At 39.5% G+C, this 24,488-nt stretch overlaps 1 protein-coding gene across 5 annotated transcripts in view; it reads right to left on the bottom strand.

The window, feature by feature from the left end:
* Positions 1-24,488, bottom strand: part of cd28 (CD28 molecule) — a 114,179-nt gene that overhangs the window by 10,333 nt on the left and 79,358 nt on the right. The window contains exon 1 of one of the 5 annotated variants that reach the window (XM_008114951.3): positions 9,755-11,209. The exons of 3 other annotated variants lie outside the window; for them this stretch is intronic. In XM_008114951.3, coding sequence (XP_008113158.1) covers positions 9,755-9,818 — 64 coding nt within the window. In that variant the 5' untranslated portion in view covers positions 9,819-11,209. Of the gene's footprint in view, positions 1-9,754; positions 11,210-24,488 lie in introns of those variants that run through there. One more of the 5 variants, XM_003223536.4, reaches the window with a different exon arrangement.

Genomic DNA, 24,488 nt, shown 5'->3' with positions numbered 1-24,488 from the left:
TACATTTTAAGGCATGTATCAGAAGGGCCCTTATGCTGCATGTTTTAGTGTTCTATTTCACATGGAGTGGAAATCACCGCTGAAAATGGAAAGTAAGTACCTGATTTATATCAAATGTGTATAGTATTATTAGAGTGGTGAAAGTATAGTTAAAAATAATTGCCTGTACTGTATTTTCTATCAGCAATCTCCTGGCGCAACCCATTCACCTTTTTGCTCCAAAAACTTGCAGAATGCATCTCCTTCTCTCCCTGCAGCTGATGACTGGGGAAAGCAGGGGAGTTACAGTCATGACAATAGTGTCAAAGACGTGAGTCAGTAGCAAATGTGAATACGGAAGATTTAGTAACAATTCTGGATTCATGATGACTATTTAGTCATAATTTTGACACTACTGCCATGATCATAACTTCTCTTTCAACATACTTTCTGAGCATCAGCTGCAGGGAACAAGGAGGTTCATTCTGCCAGCAGTTAGAGCATGGGTGAATGATGTTAAGTGTGCTTTACTAAATAGATGATAGATAATGATTACAACAATGACTGTAATTCAAATGGAAAAGTAATGCAGTTTACCATATTGTAGGCAAAGATTGCAAGCAAATGATCTATGTTCCTGCTCAGTCTAGTGTTACTGCTCAATCTAGTATGCTTCTTTACCATTAAATAGGCAGATTTCAAATAGAGACTGTTTCTCTAGAGCAGTGACCTCTGTAATGTAGATCACATGCCCACCTTTCACGTTTCTTTTAAAAAAATCATTTGAGCATTAACTGCAAAAACCAGATTTGCCCACCAGAATATGCAACCAAGTCTGATGTCTTCCTGCCATTATTTATTCTCTCTCTCAGATTTAATATCTACTATCCCATGTAAGGAGCCCCGGTGGCGAAGTGCGTTAAAGCGCTGAGCTGCTGAACTTGCAGACCAAAAGGTCCCAGGTTCAAATCCCAGGAGCGGCTTGAGCGCCCGCTGTTAGCTCCAGCTCCTGCCAACCTAGCAGTTCGAAATCATGCAAATGTGAGTAGATCAATAGGGACCGCTCTGACGGGAAGGTAGCGGCACTCCATGCAGTCATGCCGGCCACATGACCTTGGAGGTGTCTACGGACAACGCCGGCTCTTCGGCTAAGAAATGGAGATGAGCACCAACCCCCAGAGTCAGACATGACTGGACTTAACATCAGGGGAAACTTTTACCTTTATCCCATGTGAACACCCATGTTGCATCCTCATTTCTCATTAGTCTGCACGAAAAATCATGGTTAAATATCATTTATGGACTTAAACATGTATTTAAGTCTAAATATCACCAGTTGGTTAAACCACCAGTTACAGAAGGCCTTGCTGACTGGAAAGTTGGCAGTTCAAGTCGCAGGCAGGATGAGCTCCTGCCCTCAGCCTAGCTTCTACCTAGCCCTTCAAAAATGGCAATGTGAGTAGATGAATAGGTACTGCTTTGGCAGGCAGGTAAAAGGCACCCCTGAAAAATATGCCGGTACTTTGATTAGGAAGGCATCCATGCACAACAAGGCTTCTTGACATGGAAGAATGAAGCAACAGCACCTCCCCATGGCCGAATCGAGCATAGCCTCCAGATGCTGGAGATGGGAAAAAAAGGAAAGGCTTGCCTGTTTATGTACTGTCAGTCTTTGTCAGTTGTATAACAGCATTGAATGTTTGCCATATATGTACTTGTAATTCGCTCTGAGTCCCCTCGAGGAGATAGAGCGGAATACAAATAAAGTATATTATTATTATTATTATTATTATTATTATTATTATTATTATTATTATTTTCTCAAAAGCCAGCATTCCTCACCATTAGCTACCCTGTTTCCCCTAAAATAAGACATCCCCAGAAAATAAGACCTTGTAGAGGTTTTGCTGAATTGCTAAATATAAGGCCTCCCCCAAAAGTAAGACCTAGCAAAGTTTTTGTTTGGAAGCATGCCTGCTGAACAGAACACCAGAACATGCAGGATCGGTACATGTACGTACCAGAGTGTTGTACATGGAAACAATGGTAGTAACAAGATGTTCTTGATAGGATTCACAGTTTGTCTGGTTATGCTGGTTTGTGATGACTACTGTACAGTATATAATAAATGTTCATTTTTTTGTTCAACAATAAATGTGAATTCTTCTTCATGGAAAAATAAGACATCCCCTGAAAATAAGACCTAGAGCATCTTTGGGAGCAAAAATTAATATAAGACACTGTCTTATTTTTGGGGAAACACGGTATGTTACTAGCTCAATCTTCTGTGTGTTGCAATACAACATTTACGCGGTCCACAAACCAGTATTATGTACAAGGAAAAGGGAAATTTGTAAATGTTAGAAACAAGATGGTTATGAAAAATTAGATGTAAATCTATATAGGAAGCAAGAGAGTTTCACTACATGTGAACTTCTGTTAATACTATGAAAGACTGTCTGTCTTGGGCACAACATTTTCAGAGTTTACCACATACCGTACATTCAGTTCTAGGAATTTTCACTTCCTTGTTTTATATAAAGGCAAATCTTTTGTGGCTATGAATAAATGGCTTAATGTATGTGGTAAACTCTGAAAAATCAAAACAATAGCTGGATAAATCCAGTAATCATAATATGGCCTTACAGGTTTCTTACTGCATACTCCTTTAACTCATGAGCAGAAAGTACAATTATTAAGAACAGATTAACAGAACTATAATTTTAAAATTGCAGAATGATGTGAAGTAAAATGCATGAAATTGTGTAATTTGCCCATGTCTAAAAATTCTTCCTTTCTCATCCCAAAATTTACGGTATGCTGACACATAGAAAATGCAGCCTTGGCTGGGAGTCCAACTTGTGGCAGACTTCTCTATAAAATGTATCTTTGAGACAAATATATTCATCAGACGATGATGATGATGATGATGATGATGATGATAATAATAATAATAATAATAATAATAATAATAATAATAATAAGCTTTATTTATATCCCGCACCCTCTCTCCAAAGGGACTTGAGGCGGCTTACATCCTACCTCTGCACATAGCCAAGCTGCCCTAAATTTTCAGATTAATTGTGGTTGTGGACCAAGACATGGTTTATAAATACTATAACCAAAACCTGGTAATTCTTGAATATACATGTAGCTATATGTTTTCCCACTATCTGCTAATACAAATTAAGGCCTACAAAATGGAAAGAATTTCTTTTTTGAGCAGAGTACCTCTGTTAAACATGCATGTGAATGAAATGACTTCTGCACATAGATCGTTTTACAGGAACGAGGCATTTCTTTTCCAGAATACAATATTACACTACTTTTCAGCACTCAGGTAGAAGTAATTAAAACTGGAATTTTACATGGAATGAAACACAGTGGTACATTATCTGACAGCACTTTACTTCAGGTCCAAGATGCCTCTAACATTTCTATTCAAAACTAAACTTTATTCAGAAACTCTCTTGCCTTGTTAATTAATTGTCTTCTCTTTGCAAATTTTGATTCTGTTATTACTTCCCCTTTCGTGAAGCTGGAGCATTTATTTAGAATTTCCCCTTGATTACTCTATTCCTACTACATGTGAGGCAGTAGGAGCTTTAATTACTTATTTGCTTACAGATTTTTCCAATGATCTACTGCAAAACATAATTATTTTCTAGTTTTTAAAAAGATGTGAAAATGAGTAATGGAATCTAATCCTTAGCCTGCAGGGGAAAGGGCAATTAAAAATCCATAGTCAATATTTGGCCATCTGTCAGGGGTGCTTTGAATGCAATTTCCTGCTTCTTGGCAGGGAGTTGGATTGGATGGCCCATGAGGTTTCTTCCAACTCTATGATTCTATGATTTTTGCAGCACTGAATGGCTATAATGACAATGCAAATGCTACAGCAGGGAAGCTACTAATGAAAGGTACAAAAGTCCTGAAAAGTCTCTATAGGATTAAGAACGAAGTGTCATGACTGATGTGAAAACTCCAAAGATAAACATTTCTCCCAAATCTTATAGTGATTCACTCACAGTAGTCTAAACATAGCATGAAGTATCATTCTGGCACCGCAAATTGCATTCCCTCAGCATAATATGTCTGCAGTTATTTTTAGAGGGAAAGTTAATGTAGCAGCCAAATGTTGAAATCTCTAGGTTAGCCGTACTGGCACAAAGTACTAGAGATGGGAAAATGTCATTTCTCCTGTTTATGCCTGAAAGAATAAGGCCCCACGTTGAAACTGCATCACATGAGTCTACATTGACTGTTTAATACAGTGTCAAATGGCATTATGTGGCAGTGTAAATGGGACCTAAGTTACTGCATCTCATTCTGTTGAACTAATATGCATACCTCACATGGTATACCGCTTAGCACTTAGTTGGTAGGCCTCATAATGGGATTACAACAGCTCTTTATTCTGAAGATTTTTTTCAGTATTTAACCTATAGCAAGGAAAGATGTGGCTACCATCTTCCAGACTACAATGTATCCCAAATAGCGACATTGTCCTTTCAAAACAAGGTATACCACTCCAATGCAGATTCTACTTCTTGTAGGTAAGGAGGGAGTTCAAGGAGGTGAGCTTGTAGAGGAATTTGAGAGTGTGTTTTTTTTTCTTGTTTCTGTGTGTGCGTGCCTGCTGAACATAATCAATATAAGATTACAACTCTATGAGAGCCATTTTTTGAGAGCCATTCCCATCATAAGGCTTATACAACTGCAGTAGGAGTGTGATGAAAGTAACACAGAAAATAAGAGAGATATCATTTGGGGCCCTTCTTATAAACAAAGTGGATGGAAAATCTGGAGGAAAGGGGCCTGTTAACTGCTCCTCCCTATCCAAATCCTGAGGAAACTTTATAGCTTACAAACCCTGGAAAACTGCAGAACAGTTTGGGCGTCCATCAAGCAAAGATCCCCATGCTTCAGTTCCTGGGTATACAATTGACCCCACTCCTGAGCCTTCTAGGTTGCTTCCCAGAATCCTTGGTATCTTGTTTTCAGACAGGATATCAGAGGGTAAGATGATGCTAAATCCCAAACATGTGTTCCCTTCCAATCCCTGAGGAAGTAAATATTTTACATTCTTGTGTGTAGCACACACAACAGAAGCTAATACAAGGCTTAAAATGACTGTGTAAACCACTGGTGTGCGATCAATCCACAAAGAAGGGATGAAATGGATTGTTTTTGCTACTTCGATCAGACTTAAGCTGGCTGTAAAATATAGCTTTGGAGGCTGTATGCACAATGCTTATTTCCTAAGCCAGAATCCCAACTTCAACAAAATGTAAAGCTGTCAACTTAAGGCAGATAATTTTTTCTATCTGGGTAGCAAAAGGTGCCCCCAGCCTTCAAGGACCCAATCCCGGAGTCAACTGAAGGATCTGCAAAAACACTAGGGACCTCTTTGCACGGGGTGCTTTTGCCCCATTTTGCCTCTTTTATTTGTGGCAAGGAAAGGGGTCTGCCATACACCATCATACAATCCAAAGCAAGTCACACCCACATTCCTCCCAAAGTGGAGGGGAAGCATTGAAAGACACTTTCTCCACCACTACAGGGAGAAAAGTGTAGTTTGGGTACATCTGACGGATCTACCCGCATTTTCTTCCCCTTTTTGCTGTATGGTGGCAGAAATGGCGGTGGGGCAATGTGCATTGCTGAGCATTGCCGCCCTTTCTGCATCTGATGGGGACAGGATGCCAACGCACCCTATCAAGTGATGGAGAAAGGAGGGAGCGCATGCGGGGTGCCACAAGCGGCCCTGTGCACCTTCCCTTTCATGGCGCAACAGCATGGCCCAGTAGGGCAGTGTGAGGAGGTCATAACTCTTCAGATGCAGTGTGATAAATGCATTGTGCAGCTACCCATGTGCAGAGAATGTAACACATTCACAGCTTCTTTCACAGCTCTCACTCTGCATTAGCTTTTCCAAGGTGGGAGGGAGAAAAGATGCTACAACTGTGGTTTTCAAACTGCTTACTATTCAGAATAATGTCAGAACTACCCAGCTTTCAGTTTCCAATAATGGCCAGTGAAAAGTTTGCAAGACACTCACAAATAGAGCATGGCAGATGGAGTGCACTTGAAGTATGTTGTGTTGGCAAACTTTAGAGGACTATTGATCCCATGGAGTGACTTTGTCAATTTATATGAAAATACAAAGAACTCATGCCTCCATGTCCTGCATGCATTGCAATTAGATCTTCGAAATGTGTCTAGTAAGTACAGTACTAGAAAATACAAGTGAGGGCTCTTCCAGACGGATAAATCATGTGAGGAACTGAGGATATTTAAATCCCAGTTCTTCCCAGGATTTAGTCCACACATCTCCCCCAAACCCCAGACTTCCTCTTGTGGAGGTAGCTACCTGCTCTCCTGGGTCAACCAGAGCTTGACTCAGGAGGGCATTTAGCCAACCCCCACCCCCCGTCTTGCCCAAAAGCCTACTGGAGGTGGCTGGCTGCATGCACAGGCCCCTCGAAAACAGCTTCCGGCGTATTAAAATGATCCCCAACCTCCTGACACATTATTTGGATTCATCCGAAGCTGTCTTCAGGGGCCTGTGCATGCAGCCAGCCACCTCCAGTAGGCTTTTGGGCAAGACGGGGGGCTGGGAGAGAAAGGTGAGGGTGCCATCCTGTTCCTTGTTTCTTAGAGCCTGAAGAACCAGGATAGCAATGGGAAATTTGGAATTGTGGAACACAGTCCCGGGAGACAATCCCCATAAGCCCACACCTGGAAAGATCTGGACCTTATATTATTTCATTGTAGTTGGGGCTCCATGCAGTCATGCCGGCCACATGACCTTGGAGGTGTCTACGGACAACGCCGGCTCTTTGGCTTAGAAATGGAGATGAGCACCAATCCCTAGAGTCAGACATGACTGGACTTAATGTCAGGGGAAAACCTTTACCTTAGTTGGGGCTCCAGTGGATTTCCATGGCCAAGTGGAGATTCTAACCCTGGTTTTCAAGAATATTGGTCCAACACTCAAACCACTATGCAATGCAGGCTCTCATGTACACTTTAAATGGAAATCCAATCAAGTGAAATTGCTACTCTGCCATTTATGTCATTTGAGCAGTTTTGAGAAACATAATTCTCCTTACCGTGGAACCTAGAAAATTAGTCAGCCAGCTTGCACAAACTATATGAGTTCATTCAATATAGAAAAAATATTTGGAGTAATGGGCATATATTTATTTTTAGTAAACATTGGAAATGTTGTTGTTGAACTGCGATTCTCAGCATTCTTCACCTCTGGCTATTCAAGATAGTTCTGCTGGGACTTGTAATCCAACAGCATCAGAACTATTTCATTCCTGACATTATATCACATTAGGAAGTGGTACAATTTACTTTAGTATGTAAATTCATTTGGAGATGATCTGCAGGATCTACCTGCCACCTACTGAACTGCTAAATAAGACTGCTTTCCAAAAGGAACTACTATCCTTTTATGGAATCTATACTCTACTCTGTTTTTAAAAAGTTCCCTTCTACACTGCCATATAAAATCCATATTATCTGTTTTGAATTATATGGCAGTGTACAAGGGGCCTGAGAGAGAGGAGAGGGAGGCAAAGGTTTGAGAAAAATGGGCTTGGCTCCTAATATGTATGAGAACCAGCATGGCATAGTCGATTGAATGTTGGATTTTGGAGAACATTCAAAGCTCCCTTCAGACATGGAAACCTACTGGGGCTGAATCTACATTGTCACATAATTCAGATTATCAGATCAAATAATCCAGATTATTTTATTTGAGTTGGATTGCATGAGCCTACACTGCCATATAATCCAGATCAAAACTGATAATTCATATTTTATGGCAGTGTAGAAGGGGCCACTGACACCTTTGCTTTTTTGTGTTTCAAGGGTCGCAAACTTCATACACAAAATTAGTGAAAATATTATCACATTACCTTCAGACTATGTTTATAAAGTGCATGTGAAAGATACATTAGTTTTATATTCAGTTTTAGTTTCCATCCTCAGTGCAGGTATTTGAAAACCCCAAAAAAATCCCAAATCCAAAACATTTCTGGTCTCAAGCCTTTCCGATATTGGGTACTCTATTGTAGGTGTTAATTCTGTTTAACAAAACTGTAAACCTCCAATGAAAAGAGGTTTCAATTTAACAAATATTTTATATAACCTTTGCCTTGGTTACATTATATAAAACATAAAACCAAAATAGAAGAGCTAAAATGATGTGCACAGAGGTCCTTCAATGCTAAGGGAGTCAATTCTCAGCTCTAAGAAAAATTTCTAACAAAACCACCTTGAGATCTTTATGCTATTAATTTATGGGTATCTTTGTTTAAGCACAACGTTGCCAGGTCATATCAAAGACTGAGGATTCTGTTCTCATAGTGGCTCATCTGCACCATCCATAACATTTTCTTCATGTACCCCAACAATTGATAATAGTAATAATGTTGTTGTTGATGTTGTTGGAGTCCTTTCTGACCTATGGCAACCTTAAGGTGACTATCATGAAGTTGTCTTGGTAAGATTTGTTCTGAAGATGTTTGCCATTGCCTTCCTCTCGGTGACTTAGCCCAGCTCACCCCGTTGGGTTCATGGCCAAGAAGGGATAGAAACCCTGCTCTCCAGAGTCATGGGCCTTTTCTACACTGCCATATAATCTAGATTATTAAAACTGGATTATGAGGCTACACTGCAGATCATCTGGATTTTATATGGCGGTGTAGAAGGGGCCATAGTTTAACACTCAAACCAGCCTATCTCTCCCAAGCAAGTAGCTATGTATGCACACATCATTACATTTCTGAAGTTACATATTCCATAGTTCAATTATGTGCCTGCTGAAGAATACCTTTCTTTTCTCTGCCCTGAATCTCCCAATAGATAGGCACAATCTATACTGACCATTTATTGCAGTTTCAAACTAATATTGAAGAAAGTGGTTTTGTTGTGCTGATGATTACATAGAAAATTTTGGAGCCAGTTTGAGGCCCAGTGGTGATTCCCCAAGCCACAAAGCACTGATTTGAGCATTAAGGGCTTTCTTTTATGCACTCTTGTGAGAGGCCACATCTATACTGCCCTGTATCCCAGGATCTGAATTATATGAGCCTTCACTGCCAGATAATCTCCACTGCCAGATAAATAGATAATCTGGGATCAGATCCTGGGATATAGGGGCAGTGTGTAAGGGGCCTGACTTTGTGGTCTGGCTACCACAGTTTGGGGATAGCTTCAAACTGCATTAAATGCTCTGTGTAGATAGAACCATAGCTTCATTTCATGATCACAACTTCCCACATTATAGTAGCCGAAGACATCCATCCACTTTTCCCATACCCTTTAGCCATTTATACACCAGCGGAAAAGCCATTGAATTTGTAGCACGGGTCCTACTTGATTTTAGCAGGTTCTTTTAAAAAGAAAAACAAAGGATTCATATATTCTCTGATCATTATCTAAAAATATGCAGTGGAGGTTGTAGCAAGTTGATGTATTAATCCTTGATGAGTGTCTTAAGATGGCAATTTTAATTTAAATCATTTATTCTGAGCAAAGAAAGCCCAATTATGCCTGTTCACAAGCCCCTAGACACTGCATTGATGCAGTTTAAACCCAAGGAAGTGTGCATAGGACAGTCATGAGTTAAGAACTGTATGAAAGATTTCCCATTCAGGAACATCAGAAAGAAAGAAAGAGAGGGGGGAAAGGGAGAGGGAGAGAGAGAGAGAAAGGAAGGAAGGAAAAAAGAAAGGGAAAGAGAGCAGGAAAGATTTACCTGTCGTATAGGCGAGGTGAATAATGCTGAGTGTAGTAAAAAGGATCCAAGATGGCCTGGACATTTTGACCTCACACGCGAAGAGCAGAAGACCACAATGGGATAAAAGTAAATCAACCTCTTAAGTCGAGAGTTACTACCACACAGATTTAGTTCTCATCTTCAATACTGCATAACATGAAGAAGGTGAAACCACAACTCTTGCAAACAGGAAATCGAGCTCTTTGATGACTTTGCTGTTTTATCTTTGTTTATTCATCCTTCTACACTTGGCTTCCTTTGCTCATTTCCAGATCAATTAGTTTGCTTTTACAACCTAGGCTGAACATTTGAGGAAGAAAATGCCTCCAAAATCACAATGAATGAAAGTGGGTTTGGATGCTAGATAGGATATAACACTGGGGGATCCATTGCCTTTAAAGTAGAATTTGAAGGCTATCAATGAATTTGCGGCCATCAATGAATGTCAGATGCTATATAGGCTATACAGTATATCAGAAGAAAGTATTGGTAACGCCGCCTCTGAGTAATTCCTTGCCTAAGGAAACTGCATGAAATTCATTGGGCTGCCATAATTTGACAAGTGTTGCACTCTAGCTTTGAGACACTTTTCACCCAGCACCACACCAGAGTCCAGTAGTACTAACTACAGCAGTTTACTAAGAAAAGCAAAGGGGGGAAGCGCATTTTCCAAAAGAGCAGTCGAAAAGGAGCTATAGTCCATATATAAAAGAGTAGTCACCCAAAAATGGCAAGGTACATGAAATCAAGGAAGTTAAGATCACAGGCATGAAAGCAAGAACTATTCCCAAGGCAAAACTCTCTCAGGCAAACACAGGAAGCTTGAATCATGAACTTGAGAGCTGAGACAGGAATCTAAACCTTTTGGCAACGCTGTCTTCTCTGAGGGACACAAAGTAAATATCACTTAATTTAAGCCCAAGCCCAACCTAGAAGTAATGAAATTATGCCTCACACATCTGAGTTTCAAGGACTTCTCACTGAGTCTTTCTGAATGCCTAATTAATCTACGCTTCACTCCCTCTGTGTGGAGACCTAATCTGATATTGCGGAAAAACTTCTCTTCAGATGAAGGCCAATTCCCAAGTGAAATGGATTTTTCTCCTGTTTCTAAGGAACAAACATTGGAATCCAAAACATCCTCTGTCTCATCTTCAATTGCCTGCACTTCTCTCTGATCTAATTCACTCTGATCACACAAAGACTACCCAGTTGGAATCCTGTTACCGCCCCCTTGTCATCTGAGAAATCTTCAGCCTTTTGCTGAGCCCCAATAAAAAGCAACTTTGATATATACACATACATATATATCCCGCACACGCACGCACACACAAGGGTGTAACTAAGGTAGTTTAGATCTAAATCATAGAAATGGCAGCCAGTCATGGACCATAGCCCAGGGACAGGCTAGGTATCCTCTATCTTGCTACCTCAGCAATAACAGTAAGATGGATCTCATCACAAAGGCCCATGGATTTGCCATGCATTGTGGCAAATCAATGGGCTCCCAGCGAGGGACGTGGAGAACCCATCACTCCATGACTCACATCTTGAGACTTGCCTTTGCCCCCATCCCATGGTGGAAGCATCGTCACCTGGTTCCCCCCCCCCCCCCCATTGCTGGTAAGGCAATATAGAAAGGCCCTGTGTGTGTGTTGCCGTGACAAGGTCATTCCTGAAAGCCAGGTGTCTTGCAAGGTTTCTGTGACTTCCAAGTTTTTGTGGTACCTCTAATTCTCCTACTAGTCCATTCCCTTCCCACCAAGTAGCATCCAGATCAAAATATGTCTCTTCCTATCTGAAATGTGAGATTTAATATCAGCTGTACATTTGTCACATCTGACAAGATATATCCTCTGTAGGCATTTTCTAGGTCCTTAGTATGACTTGATGGTATTCTTGAGCCAGATATCTTTCATTTCAGTAGGATTCGCTATTATCTGTAGTTTTGCATGTCCATGCAAAGTCTGGGAATGTATTCCCTACAGATTCGGGGGCCGTGCTGTACCTATTATTTTGTAGGCCTGTGATTTCATCCTATTGCCTAATGTGTGTTGCTTCCATTCTTTTGCCATCAGCATATATCCATAATCCCCTCCTAACTTTCACAAGTCATATTTTGATTTTTCTGAATTGCTAATATATTCCACTGTGGATAGTTATTTTGGAAAGAAAAGAAAACAGCATTTATTTCATTAGTCACACAAATTTCATTAATACTGGAATCTCATGACTCGGCATTTGGCAGCCAAGACAGAATTCAACAGCTGTTGTTGGGAAATGTGTATTTTAACAGTGGGATGCCAAGTACTGGGTGTTAGCTTGTATAATTAGCTCAAAGAATGAAAGGTCATCCCATTCTAGACCACAGCTCCCATCAGCCACGACCAGAGGTCATGCTGAACAAGCCTTATGACAACTGAAGGCCAAAACATCCAAAGTGCACTTTCCTCTGAGACTATATGAAGAACAAGCTGTTGGTGCCAAAGAAGTATCTACACTTTAAACAAGCGTAGATTCTTCTTTGGCACCCACAGCTTGTTCTTCATATGTCTCAGCCAGAGGAAAGTGCACACTGGATGTTTTGGCCTACAGTACAGCTTGAGTACAGCTTGAGTATAATTTGTCCAAAATTGCAAAATCCAGTATCCTCCAAAATCCAAAACGGTTCACCTGGGTAACTGACATGGTGACAACTTTGCTTTCTGATGATTCGGTGTACATAAACTTTGGTTTATGTACAAAAGTATTAAAATATTGTGTATTACATTACGTTTGGGCTTTGTGTACACAGACCAAAATAAATAATAGAATCATAGAGTTGGAAGAGACCACATGAGTCAGCCAGTCCAACCCCTACATGGAGGAAAAGCACAATCTTATAGTCAGAAAGTTCTTCCTAATGTTCAGGTGGAATCTCCTTTCCTGTAATTGAATCCATTGCTCCAAGTCTAATCTCCAGGGCAGCAGAAAACAAGTCTGCTCCCTCTTCCTTATGACACCCTATCATCACATATTTAAACATGGTGACCATGTCTCCTCTCATCCTTCTCTTCTGCAGGCAACAACAACAACAATAATAGTCAGTGGTTGTGAGGTCTGTTGGAAACTAGACAAGTGGAGTATATATGTATATATCTGTTGAATACCCAGGGTGGGAGAAAGAACTCTTGTCTATTTGAGACAAGTGTGAATGTTGCAATTATCCATCTTGATTAGCATTGAATGATTTCTAAAAAAATACAGTGTATTGCAGTCTTTTGCATCTAGATTAGGCTAGCTTCATGGAAAGGGCTGGGATTTGTTGGACAATAAACGTAATTTTGGTCCCCAGTCCTCCCCTATCCTGCCAGCAATGGCAAGCCTTAATTCCCATTCCGATCTTCCACAGCCACGTTTCCAAGTCTGATGCAGCCCTCTAATTTACTCTTTCTGTATTGAAGAAGGGGATAACTAAGTAGTGCTGATCTGATTTGTTGTGTAGACAGCAATATGAATTCAATGCAGAGTATTACAGATCATGGTAGTTCTAGTTGGTGAATCTGAGGCAACTCCAGGTTTGACTAATCAGAACTGTCATGGAATTATTTTGCTGTTGTAGACAGGTTGCTACAAAAGTTCATCCTATCCAGTTCCTTCTATATGTTAATCTTTAAGGTACTGCAAGATTCCTTTCCATACTGATATTCCAGGCTAAAACAGCTACCATATTTTTTAAAAAAAACATCTGGTTAATATAATTTCCAAATATGATGGCATAAAGCAGGAATACACAACTTTTCACCAGTAGAGTGAATTCCATCCATCAGCCCACTTCTTACCTCATTCACAAATGTAGGGTTTCTATAGTCACTGGTCGCCAAAAGAGAGGAGATGTATAGTTGTTATAAGCACCAGAATATTGAAAGGGAACAAGATGTAAATTTCAAATTCTCATTTAACATATAACTACTGGCTTCCATAATCCATTCAAACTTAGCTAATGACTAATTTCAGCATTCTCCTACATAAAGGTCACCAAATGTTCTGTTTTCAAAGCCCATTGGAATGGTCTTAGTCAAATGCTACAGGGAGAAAATGCTTTAAAATACAGAGCCAAATCATATTTGAACTTGTTTCCCTTCTGGGCTAGGATTTGAAAACAGCTTTAAATTTTCAAAGTGAGTTCATTTGAAAAATTGACTTGTGGAATTTAAATGCACCATAACAATTAAATTTATTGGGGTTTTTTAAAAAAAAAATTACCATAACTGGTGTTTGTTTTGTGTGTGTGTCTGTGTGTGCATTTGTTTTCTCCCATTAATTCATTTAAGATTCCCTAAATGAAGGGTGGTACTTTAATTATCCTGATAAAACAGCAACAGGAGGAATTGAGATGTCTCATATTTTAATGTACCAATTTAATTTAAAACTTAATTAGACTTGAACAGCTTGCTTTTGCTTCAGTCTACTGAGAAGGGCAGGAATCTTTATTAACAATGGAAATAAGGCAGGTGGCTACTAAAGAGATGATGTTCTCATTCTGGTAACCCAGCAAGAGGCCCAGTTGGCATCTTCGATGCTTTATGAGTAGGAGATCCAGACCTTTTTAGTTTCACACATTGTTTAAATATTCCTTGATTTATAATGCATTTCAAATGGCATTTTCATTGTTTGTTACATTATAGCCAGCATTTTTATTATTTATTGTATTATGTTATAGTAGTTTGTATGTTTGGAATTGTATTTTGGGGCTGCAGTAGTGCAGTGGGTTAAACCCCTAAACTACAGAACTTGCTGACTAGAAGATCGGCGATTCGAAACCAAGGGATGGGGTGAGCTCCAGCTTCTGCCAATCTAGCAGTTCGAAAACATGCAAGTGTGAGTAGATCAATAGGTACTGCTTTGGCAGGAAGGTAACAGTGCGCCATGCAGTCATGCTGGCCATGTGACCTAGGAGGCATCCATGGACAACGATGGCTCTTCGGCTTAGAAATGGAGATAAACAACACCCCACAGAGTCTGACTCAACTAGACTAGTCAAGGGGAAACTTTTACCTTTTTAATTGTATTTTATCTGTTTTGGGATGCATTATTTATGACCCTTGGTGGCACAGTGTGTTAAAGCGCTGAGCTGCTGAACTTGCAGACCAAAAGGTCTCAGGTTCAAATCCCGGGAACGGAATGAGCATGCACTGTTAGCCCCAGCTCCTGCCAGCCTAGCAGTTCGAAAACATGCAAATGTGAGTAGATCAATAGGTACCACTCTGGCGGGAAGGTAACGGCACTACATGCAGTCATGCCAGCCACATGACCTTGGAGGGGTCTATGGACAACTCTGGCTCTTGGGCTTAGAAATTGAGATGAGCACCAACCCCCAGAGTCAGACATGACTGGACTTAACGTCAGGGGAAACCTTTACCTTTTAATATTTGGTGATAGGTAGTCTTCTAAATGCGAAAATCAAATCCATCCACTGAAAAAGAGTTCACTCTAACAAAAGGACCCTCTATTACATTTATCTCTAGTTTGACATTTCTTTCGCCATACCCAAAGATTTTATGTGACCGATTCACATAGCCATTGATGAGAAAAAATGATAATTCAGTCTGAAGAGTTAGCCTTAGCTAACAGGACCATTTCAACTGGAACATTAAATTATCTAAATGACCCCAGACACAAGATTACATTTCCAATATTTTTCAAATGAAAACTGGGACATATTTGACAAGCGACATCAGAAAATGATTCATATAGTGAAAAAAAAATTAATTGATAATTTTTATTCAGAAAAACTAACACAAAATCTACAAACAGACATAAAAATACGAATACAAACCAAAAGCCAAAATACAAAAACCAGTAGAAATACACTTTCCTTATCTAAAAAGCATACTACTACGATGACCACTAAACATTAATTATGTACAAATCTAAGATACCTAGTCTAAGAGCTTTACTTTCTCTCCCTGGTGGTTTTATTTTCTCAATTTTCCATGCCCATTAAAAAAGAAAAAAAAACATTAATATATTCTTTCCACATGACACTCTTCTAATTCAAAAAACAAATAATGGAGGTTTGACCCTATCTTTGCTGAAGAAATATTATAAATAAGTCCAGTCTTTCTTGAAATTGATTAAAGGTTTCTCCTTAACAACCATCATGAGTTCGTCCATTCTCACTAGTTCACTCATCCTCATAAGCCAGTCTTCTGTCAGAGTTGTTGATTCTTTCCATCTTTGAGCATAGGTGATTCTCGCTGCCATGGTTATATATAATAATAATCTTCCACGTTTTCTCTCAAGTTGAACATCTACCATCCCTGGCAAACAGAGCTCATGTTTAATTTCAATTTTAACAATTTCTTCTAGAACCTGGTATATTTGCACCCAGTCTTTCTGTGCCTTTTTACACGACCACCACATACAATGAAATGTACCAACATTTTCCTCACATTTCCAACAATCACTAGAGGCATTGGTCCAAAGGTAGTGGGTTGCCACAGATATTTTTACAGTTAGTTTCACTAACCTTTCATATGGTAAAAGTTATTAATGAAAATGAACACAGAAACTAAGGGCCCTTCCAGACAGACGCTTTATCCCAGGATCTGATTCCAGGTTTTCTGTTTATCCCAGTGTAGATTCATATAATCTAGTTTAAAGCAGAAAAGTTGGGATAAAGGACCTGTCTGGAATGACTGCAGAAGACTGCAGAAGACTGCAGAAGTTTCTCTAAATTTCAGTTCCTCTTAGGATTTTGGCATATCTGGAAGAGCCTTAAGTAAATTGAGGGCAAACTACTTCTGCATTTTGAACTCAGTTAGCAGCAATGAAGCTGAAGAAAGATAAAGGGGGGCAGTTTGAGGAGATAAAAACTGGGACATTTTAAATGCATTTAAAAGCACCAAGAAAACTGGATTAATTGAAACTATTCTTGCCAAATCAAAACAGCTGCAAAAGTGTGACCCAAAATTTACCAGTGGACAGGACATGTTTTCTCGTTTGTTAATAAAATGTGCACTATTTATATTTACTCATTAGAAAGATCCCTCAACAAGAAAGATAGATGCACTCTTTCTTCCAAAAATGAGACAAGACAGCTCACTGTCATAATGTATAAAAGGCACTGTTAAAAGGCAGAAGAACAAATATTAAAATAGAATTAAATTGAAGGCACAATTTGAAACATAAAACATGATTTTAAAACACATCAGAAAGAAAATAATTCACCCTGTTGGCAATAGGCCCCTTCCTCAATCACCAGTCATTTGCCAAAAAGTCTGCAAGGCAATTTTATCACGCTTTGCCCTCTACACTTAAACATCCTGAAATATTTATAAAAACTCAATGATAGGTAACCAGGACATTTTTATGACAAAGAGGTGGCATTGCTATGATTTCATTCCTTCCCATTTCACCTCATGAACTATCAGGACCTAACACTATAGAACATGCTTATGCATTGCTCTTTACAAATAATATTGCTAGACCTTGGAAAGGCAGATTCTCTTAAATGATTTCTTCCAAGAAACAACATGCAACAACCAAAGCATTAAAACAGGGCTTTCACTACTAAAAGACTGTAGTAGCCATTCATAGGATGAATACATGTGCCCTTCCAGGACACACACACACACACACAGAGAGATAACAAAAGCTATAGATACACAAGCCCTGTTATATGTGTAAAAAAAGGTGTCCCTCCTATAATTAACATATATTTTCATGCCATGAATAGTTGAACACAGGGATGCAGAATCCTTGAATGTGAAAGTCTGACTTGATTGGGGAAGTTATGATAAATTGAGGTTTAATATTTAGAAAGACGTAATGACAAGTCAAAATGAAATGTACCATGCCTGCCATGAAGCAATGGGGATGCTTGATAATTCTTTGGGAATAAAGACTTGTGTCAATGGTATTAACTTATTTATAGAATGAGAGTTCAAGGAGCCGATGCTGTTCATATCCAGCACATGTGGATATCTAGCTTGAATCAAGCACCAACAAGTATATGTAATGCATAAAAAGCTCAGCATGGATTAAAGGTTGCACTGAGAATAATGTCAGTCAAGAGCATCCATGCCCATCGCTTTTAGGATAATAGGGTCATGTGACATGTCCTCCACTGTGACATCTAAGTGGCTCATCTGTCTGACAGGCATACGTGGCCTGGGAGAGAAAGAGCTTAATGTTTTCTCCTTCTATCATATTTACTTCTACTATCATTTCACTCCCCCTCCTTCAATTTCTCTCTCTCATACTGAAAGAAAAAGTGGGCTATGAAGTGAAATCCACAACATATGATTGTGGAGAAGAGCAAACCACAGACCACTTAGTACAATGCAGTCGGAGCCCTGCCAGATACACAATGGAGGACCTCCTTGCACCAACACCAGAGGCATTCCAAGCGGCCAGCTTCTGGTCAAATGAAATTTAGTATAATGTCAAGTTTTTAACTTTGTTTGTGTTTTTTATTTTTTTATTTTTATTTTATATACCACTCTGTATTCTCAATTCACTTTTGACATGATAAATAAAAATATTGAATGAAGGAAAATGTGAGCAGGACTTCTTAGCAGGTTCTGAATTCTGATTTTTTTACCCACAATAGTTGGGTGTGGGCTTAACAACAGTTCAGTGAAGTTCTATATCTGGATGTACTAGTATTTTACTTTTTTGAGTTTCAAAGAGCAGTTTCGAAAGATTTGTAAATAAATAATGCACAATTCATGCAAAACTATGAGAATAAGGTCCTCATCACATTGAGGTCTAGCTTGCAGGCAATAGCGGAGGATTCTCCATGGATAATGGCAAATCTGGCGGGGAGACTCTGTATCACCCGCATCGCTCTTTACATCATCCTCTGAGGAGAAGCGTTGCTGCCTGGCTTCCCCCCGTTCTTCTCTATGGACCATGGGAAGCCTCTCGTGTTCTCACTGGTGCCTCTTAATGACAGTTTCACCTCACTTCAGGCACAGAGCCCCACCAGAAGTAGATCTATCCCGTGTGATGGGATTCGGCGAGCTCTATGCCTGAAGTGAAGTGAAATTGTAGTAGGATTGGAAATTTTGCCCATGTGATGAGAGCGTAAAATGGTCTCGAGTAAATGAAAGCCCATGATTCAAGACCCTTATGTCAAATTCACCCACTATCTCCTAGACTGTCGGGCAGGTCTTCCTAACCAGAAATCCAAGGCTAACTCAGAAGAAGGAAAAAGCAAATAAAATGTATCTGGATCTTGCTCAATATATTGCTCACTGGCAGTTTATTTGTATGTTTTCGGTTTTTAGTACATCCTATCATACAAGGTCTGTTTTCTCAAGGCATCACAACCAGTCTGTTCTCTTCATGAATTGAGACATTTCTTGGAATACAGTACAACCCTCATACCCACAGGACCAGCTCCCACAGTTTCACTGACTCACATCTGACAAAATATTTCCTCTTTAGGTATTTTATAGGTCCTCAAGAGTGATTCTGTGTTATCTTCTGGAAATTATTCATTTCAATAGTATTTGCTATTTATGCTTCCTTGTTTCCACAGTATGTTAGAAACAGGAGTTATAGTGTACCTAAGGAAAATTGCCCTTGACAAGTATGTGTGGGGTAGGGAAAGGCAAGACGTGGTGGATAAATGTGGATTGCAGCCTCTCTTATTATTATTTTACGTATTAATACACCTATGAATGTCCATATCTTGAGCATCATGTCATAGAGCTAACAATTTGCATCAGTTAACTAAGATGCAACTAAGTCAGTTGTCAGACCAAGAAAGCACTATGAAGTGCCTCTCCATCACAAAAATAGGCATGCAAGAGAGGCTGAGATCAGTAGCCATGTGTTTAGAACAGTGGTTCCCAACCTTTAATCCTCTAGTTGTTCTGGACTTCAACTCCCAGAAATCCCAGCCAGCTTACCAGTTGTTTAGGAATTGTAAGAGCTGAAGTCCAAAACACCTGGAAGACCAAAAGTTGAGAATGACATTGTATTGTTTTGGGCATGGCCCCATGTAAGCCGCCCCGAGTCCCCGTTGGGGAGATGGTGGCAGGGTATAAATAAAGTTTTATTATTATTATTATTATTACTAGCTGTGCCCGGCCACGCGTTGCTGTGGCGAAGTCTGGTGGTATGGTAAATAAAGTATTGAGGAATTGGTGGTAGTTAAGGTCAAGGGTAAAGGTTTTCCCCAGACATTAAGTCCAGTCGTGTCTTACTCTGGAGGTTGGTGCTCATCTCCATTTCTAAGCCGAAGACCCGGCGTTGTCCATAGACTCCTCCAAGGTCATGTGGGATGACTACATGGAGCGGCGTTACCTTCCCGCCGGAGCAGTACCTATTGATGCACTCACATTTGCATGTTTTCGAACTTCTGGGTTGGCAGAAGCTGGGGCTAACAGTGGGGGCTCTCTCCGCTCCCCCAATTCAAACCTGTGGCCTTTCGGTCCAGAAGTTCAGCAGCTCAGCGCTTTAACACGCTGCGCCATCAGGGAATATTATTTCCTAAAGGTTGTGAATATACAATATTTCTGATTGGTTTTTTTTTTTGTTGGAGGCAAGTATGAATGCTGCAATTAGGAAAAATGATTAGGATGTAATGGCCTTGCAGCTTTAAAGCCTGGCTGTTTCCTCCCTGAGTGAATTTTTTGATGGGAGGTGTTAGCTGGCCCTGATTGTTTCCTGTCTGGAATTCCCTTGTTTTCACAGTGGTGTTGTTTGCGATATTTTATGTGCTTCTACTGTCTGTGGCCCTGAGAAAACAGAGGATTTTCCAGACTTTGATGATGGGAATACTTTGTTGGGAGGTGTTAGCTGGCCCTGATTGTTTCCTGTCTGGAATTCCCTTGTTTTCAGAGTGGTGTTGTTTGCGATATTTTATGTGCTTCTACTGTCTGTGGCCCTGAGAAAACAGGATTTGCCAGACTTTGATGATGGGAATACTTTGTTGGGAGGTGTTAGCTGGCCCTGTTTGTTTCCTGTGTGGAATTCCCCTGTTTATTTACTGTCCTGGTTTTAGAGATTATATTGTTCTGCATTATTCTATCCCAGTAATTATTTCATATTAAAGAAGAATCTCACTTATCCAACATTCGCTTATACAATGTTCTGGATTATCCAACGCAGTCTGCCTTTTCATAATCAATGTTTTTGTAGTCAGTGTTTTAAATTCATTGTGATATTTTAGTGGTAAATTTGTAAATACAGTACAGTAGAGTCTCACTTATCCAACATAAACGGGCCGGCAGAACGTTGGATAAGCGAATATGTTGGATAATGAGGAATTAAGGATAACCCTATTAAACATCAAATAAAGTTATGATTTTACAAATGAAGCACCAAAACATCATGTTAGACAACAAATTTGTCAGAAAAAGTAGTTCAGTACACAGTAATGCTATATAGTAATTACTGTATTTATGAATTTAGCACCAAAATATCACGATATATTGAAAGCATTGACTACAAAAATGCGTTGGATAATCCAGAACGTTGGATAAGCGAGGCTTGGATAAGTGAGACTCTACTGTAAATACTACATAGCATTACTGCGCATGGAACTACTTTTTCTGTCAAATTTGTTGTATAATATGATGTTTTGGTGCTTAATTTGTATAACGATTACCTAATTTGATGTTTAATTGGCTTTTCCTGAATCCCTTCTTATTATCCAACATATTCACTTATCCTGCCGGCCTCTTTACGTTGGATAAGTGAGACTCTACTGTATATTTCTAATCTTATATTATCTGCTCAGAACTGGATTATATGAGGCTCCTTCTTCACAGCTGTATAAAATGCACACTGAAGTGGATTATATGGTAGTGTGGAGTCAAGATAATCCAGTGCAAAGCAGATAATATAAGATTATAAATGGGTTATATAGCTGTGTGGAAGGACCTTGAGTCTACACTACCATATATTCCAGTGCAAATTAGATAATCTGTGGAAGAAGTCTAAGTGAGGCCTAAATCTGCCTGTCCCCTAACTGAAACCTGGCTGTCCCTTGGTTGCTAGGCAACCAAGTGGGCAGAGATTAGCCCTCTAAACTGGCAGCAATTGGATAAAAAAAATTATTGCTCTCCCTCTAATTAGGACTTTATTTTTCTTTTCTTTTTGTTGTATCAACCTTGAGGCGTGGATGATGGGTTGTGTTGTCAAATTTTGACGTTGGGGGGCCTGTACTTTTGTTGTTTTGTGAATCGCCGTGATGCCATCACTCTTTTATATATATAGATTATTATTATTATTTAGAAGAACACCAGAGACCTACAATCAGCTGGCAGGCTGGGATGTGGTATCTTTCATCCATCGTTAAGCCAGAAGATGGATTTTCTGATTCTGAGCTACTCTTCCACAAGCTGGGGAGATGCATCAGTAGCTCCTTATGAGAACACGATGCAGATGTAGCAGATGTAGTTTCAAATTTTAGAGCCTCCAGCCTCAGTTCTTATTGAACCTTATTAGCATCCATCTAAAGATACTTCAGTACGGGTGATTGTTCTCCAAAGATGTCTCTGGCAAAACAAAGATTTAAAAACTCCTTCACTGGATCTAAGGGTGATCTTCAATTCTCTTAAAAAGAATTCTGTCCCCTAGTGAGCAAACCCAAATATAGGAAATATAGTAGAGTCTCACTTATCCAACATTCGCTTATCCAACGTTCTGGATTATCCAACACATTTTTGTAGTCAATGTTTTCAATATATCATGATATTTTGGTGCTAAATTCGTAAATACAGTTATTACTACATAGAATTACTGTGTACTGAACTACTTTTTCTGTAAAATTTGTTGTATAACATGATGTTCTGGTGCTTAATTTGTAAAATCATAACCTAATTTGATGTTTAATAGCTTTTCCTTAATCTCTCCTTATTATCCAACATATTCGCTTATCCAACGTTCTGTCGGCCCGTTTACATTGGATAAGCGAGACTCTACTGTAAATACATTGTGTTTGAGATTCCCTTATCTAGCCCAGCACTGCATATTTTGCACTCATTTTAGCATACTGTGATTCTGGATATGTATATATGTATATGTATGTATGTATCAAAAATAATATACAAAACAACATTTAGGGAAAACTAGCAAATACAAATGTAATTCAATACAAAAATAATACATATGACACATAATACATCTGACAAAACAACTACACTAAACTACTACTATAGGGGGGATTACCATAACCTTCTCAACTAATGGTTACAGTTTTAAAAACCATGAACTTCCTCTGTACAAAAGCTTCTTAATTTGGCATCTACAATTAGTATATCCAGTAATTCTCAAAACTAAATTCAAATATCACATCTACAACAATCTCCCAAACCCAGTTCTTGATTCTAAGTGAATGGGGCATTTAACTTTTTAAGTAGTTCATAAAATGTTCATTATGTGCTCAGAGTATTTCTGATTAAAGATTCTTCATCCCTGATTCACTGAGTAAGCTTTACAGCCACTTTTTGTTGAACATTAGTATTTGAGTGAATCAGGGGAATGAACACACCATTTCTTATTCACTTTGCCTGATCCAGATATGCTTTTATTTTTATTTTGTGTCAAAAGCATTGTACATTTCAAATATTGGAAATAAAAATAAAATTAAAAAAGAAAAAGAAATCACAAGCAACTAAATAGTTTTGGACCAAAAGCGGGCAACAGCAACCGCATTGTCTGTAGCTTTAAACAACTCCTCCTCCATACATGAGGCAGGGCATTGTGGGCAAGCATACATATGCTGAGTTGTTTGTTCAGCTCCACAGTCATGCAAGGTGGAGGATTCCTCCAGGTAGTGCCACCTTGCCAAGTTGTCTTTAGATCTGCCCACTCCGCTTCTGAGTCTGTTCAGGGACTTCCAAGTTGCCCATTCTTGGTTTGCCCCTGGAGGAAGACCCTCATGGGGGGCCATCCAGTTAGAATAGCCAGGTTTAGCTGCCCAGAGGGACACCCTTGCTGCTGCTGGAGGAACATCAAGAGGAGTGGTGGTTCTCATGAAGCCCTTCCTTGATTTGAGTCTGGTGGGAGGAGGCTGATAGTCATGCAGTGGGTGGCTTTCACAATGATCAACCTTTTTTCTCTCACCGTTAGCAGCAACTTCCCGTCGCACGTCAGGAGGGGCAATGCCAGCTAACTTGTAGAGTTTATCAACAGGTGTAGGTTTAAGGCATCTCGTGATGATTCTGCATGTTTCATTCAGTGCTATGTCCACCTGCTTTGCATGGGCAGATAATGTTTGAAGGATGAGTGAGCAGCCCACAGGATGACTCAATTGGGGGAAGAAGAGAGACAGAAGTCAAGGACAAAACCTCAGTCAACAGGCTGGTAAATCCTATGCTTTTCACCAATTTGATATTTATTCAGATAGACCACAATGCAAATTCCGGCATCTTTTTCTATCATCAGATTGTATGATTTGTATCTGGAACATGCCAGACTGGGGAAGGTGACATTGTGATGACCCAAAAAAGCACTTTTTGAAGGCGCCAATAAAAATAACAATGCCACTAGGGGGCAATTATGACAACCAAACAATCCATATGCAAATTGTGTCGTGAAAAGCATTTAACCATGAACAAAAACAGCAATTGATTAAATTCTATTTTTCTAATATTAAGAGCAATAAATTAAATCTGCATCTTTAACTATCAAAAGTAATGCATTGATTTTTTTTTTATCCTAGCATTCCAAGTTTTGGACATGATTCCCCATTTTTGGAGGTGTGATACCA

This window comes from Anolis carolinensis, chromosome 1, assembly GCF_035594765.1.
Source record: "Anolis carolinensis isolate JA03-04 chromosome 1, rAnoCar3.1.pri, whole genome shotgun sequence".
Lineage (NCBI taxonomy): Eukaryota > Metazoa > Chordata > Lepidosauria > Squamata > Dactyloidae > Anolis > Anolis carolinensis.
The sequence above is the reverse complement of the archived record's forward strand: the minus strand, read 5'-3'. Positions and strand labels throughout refer to the sequence as shown.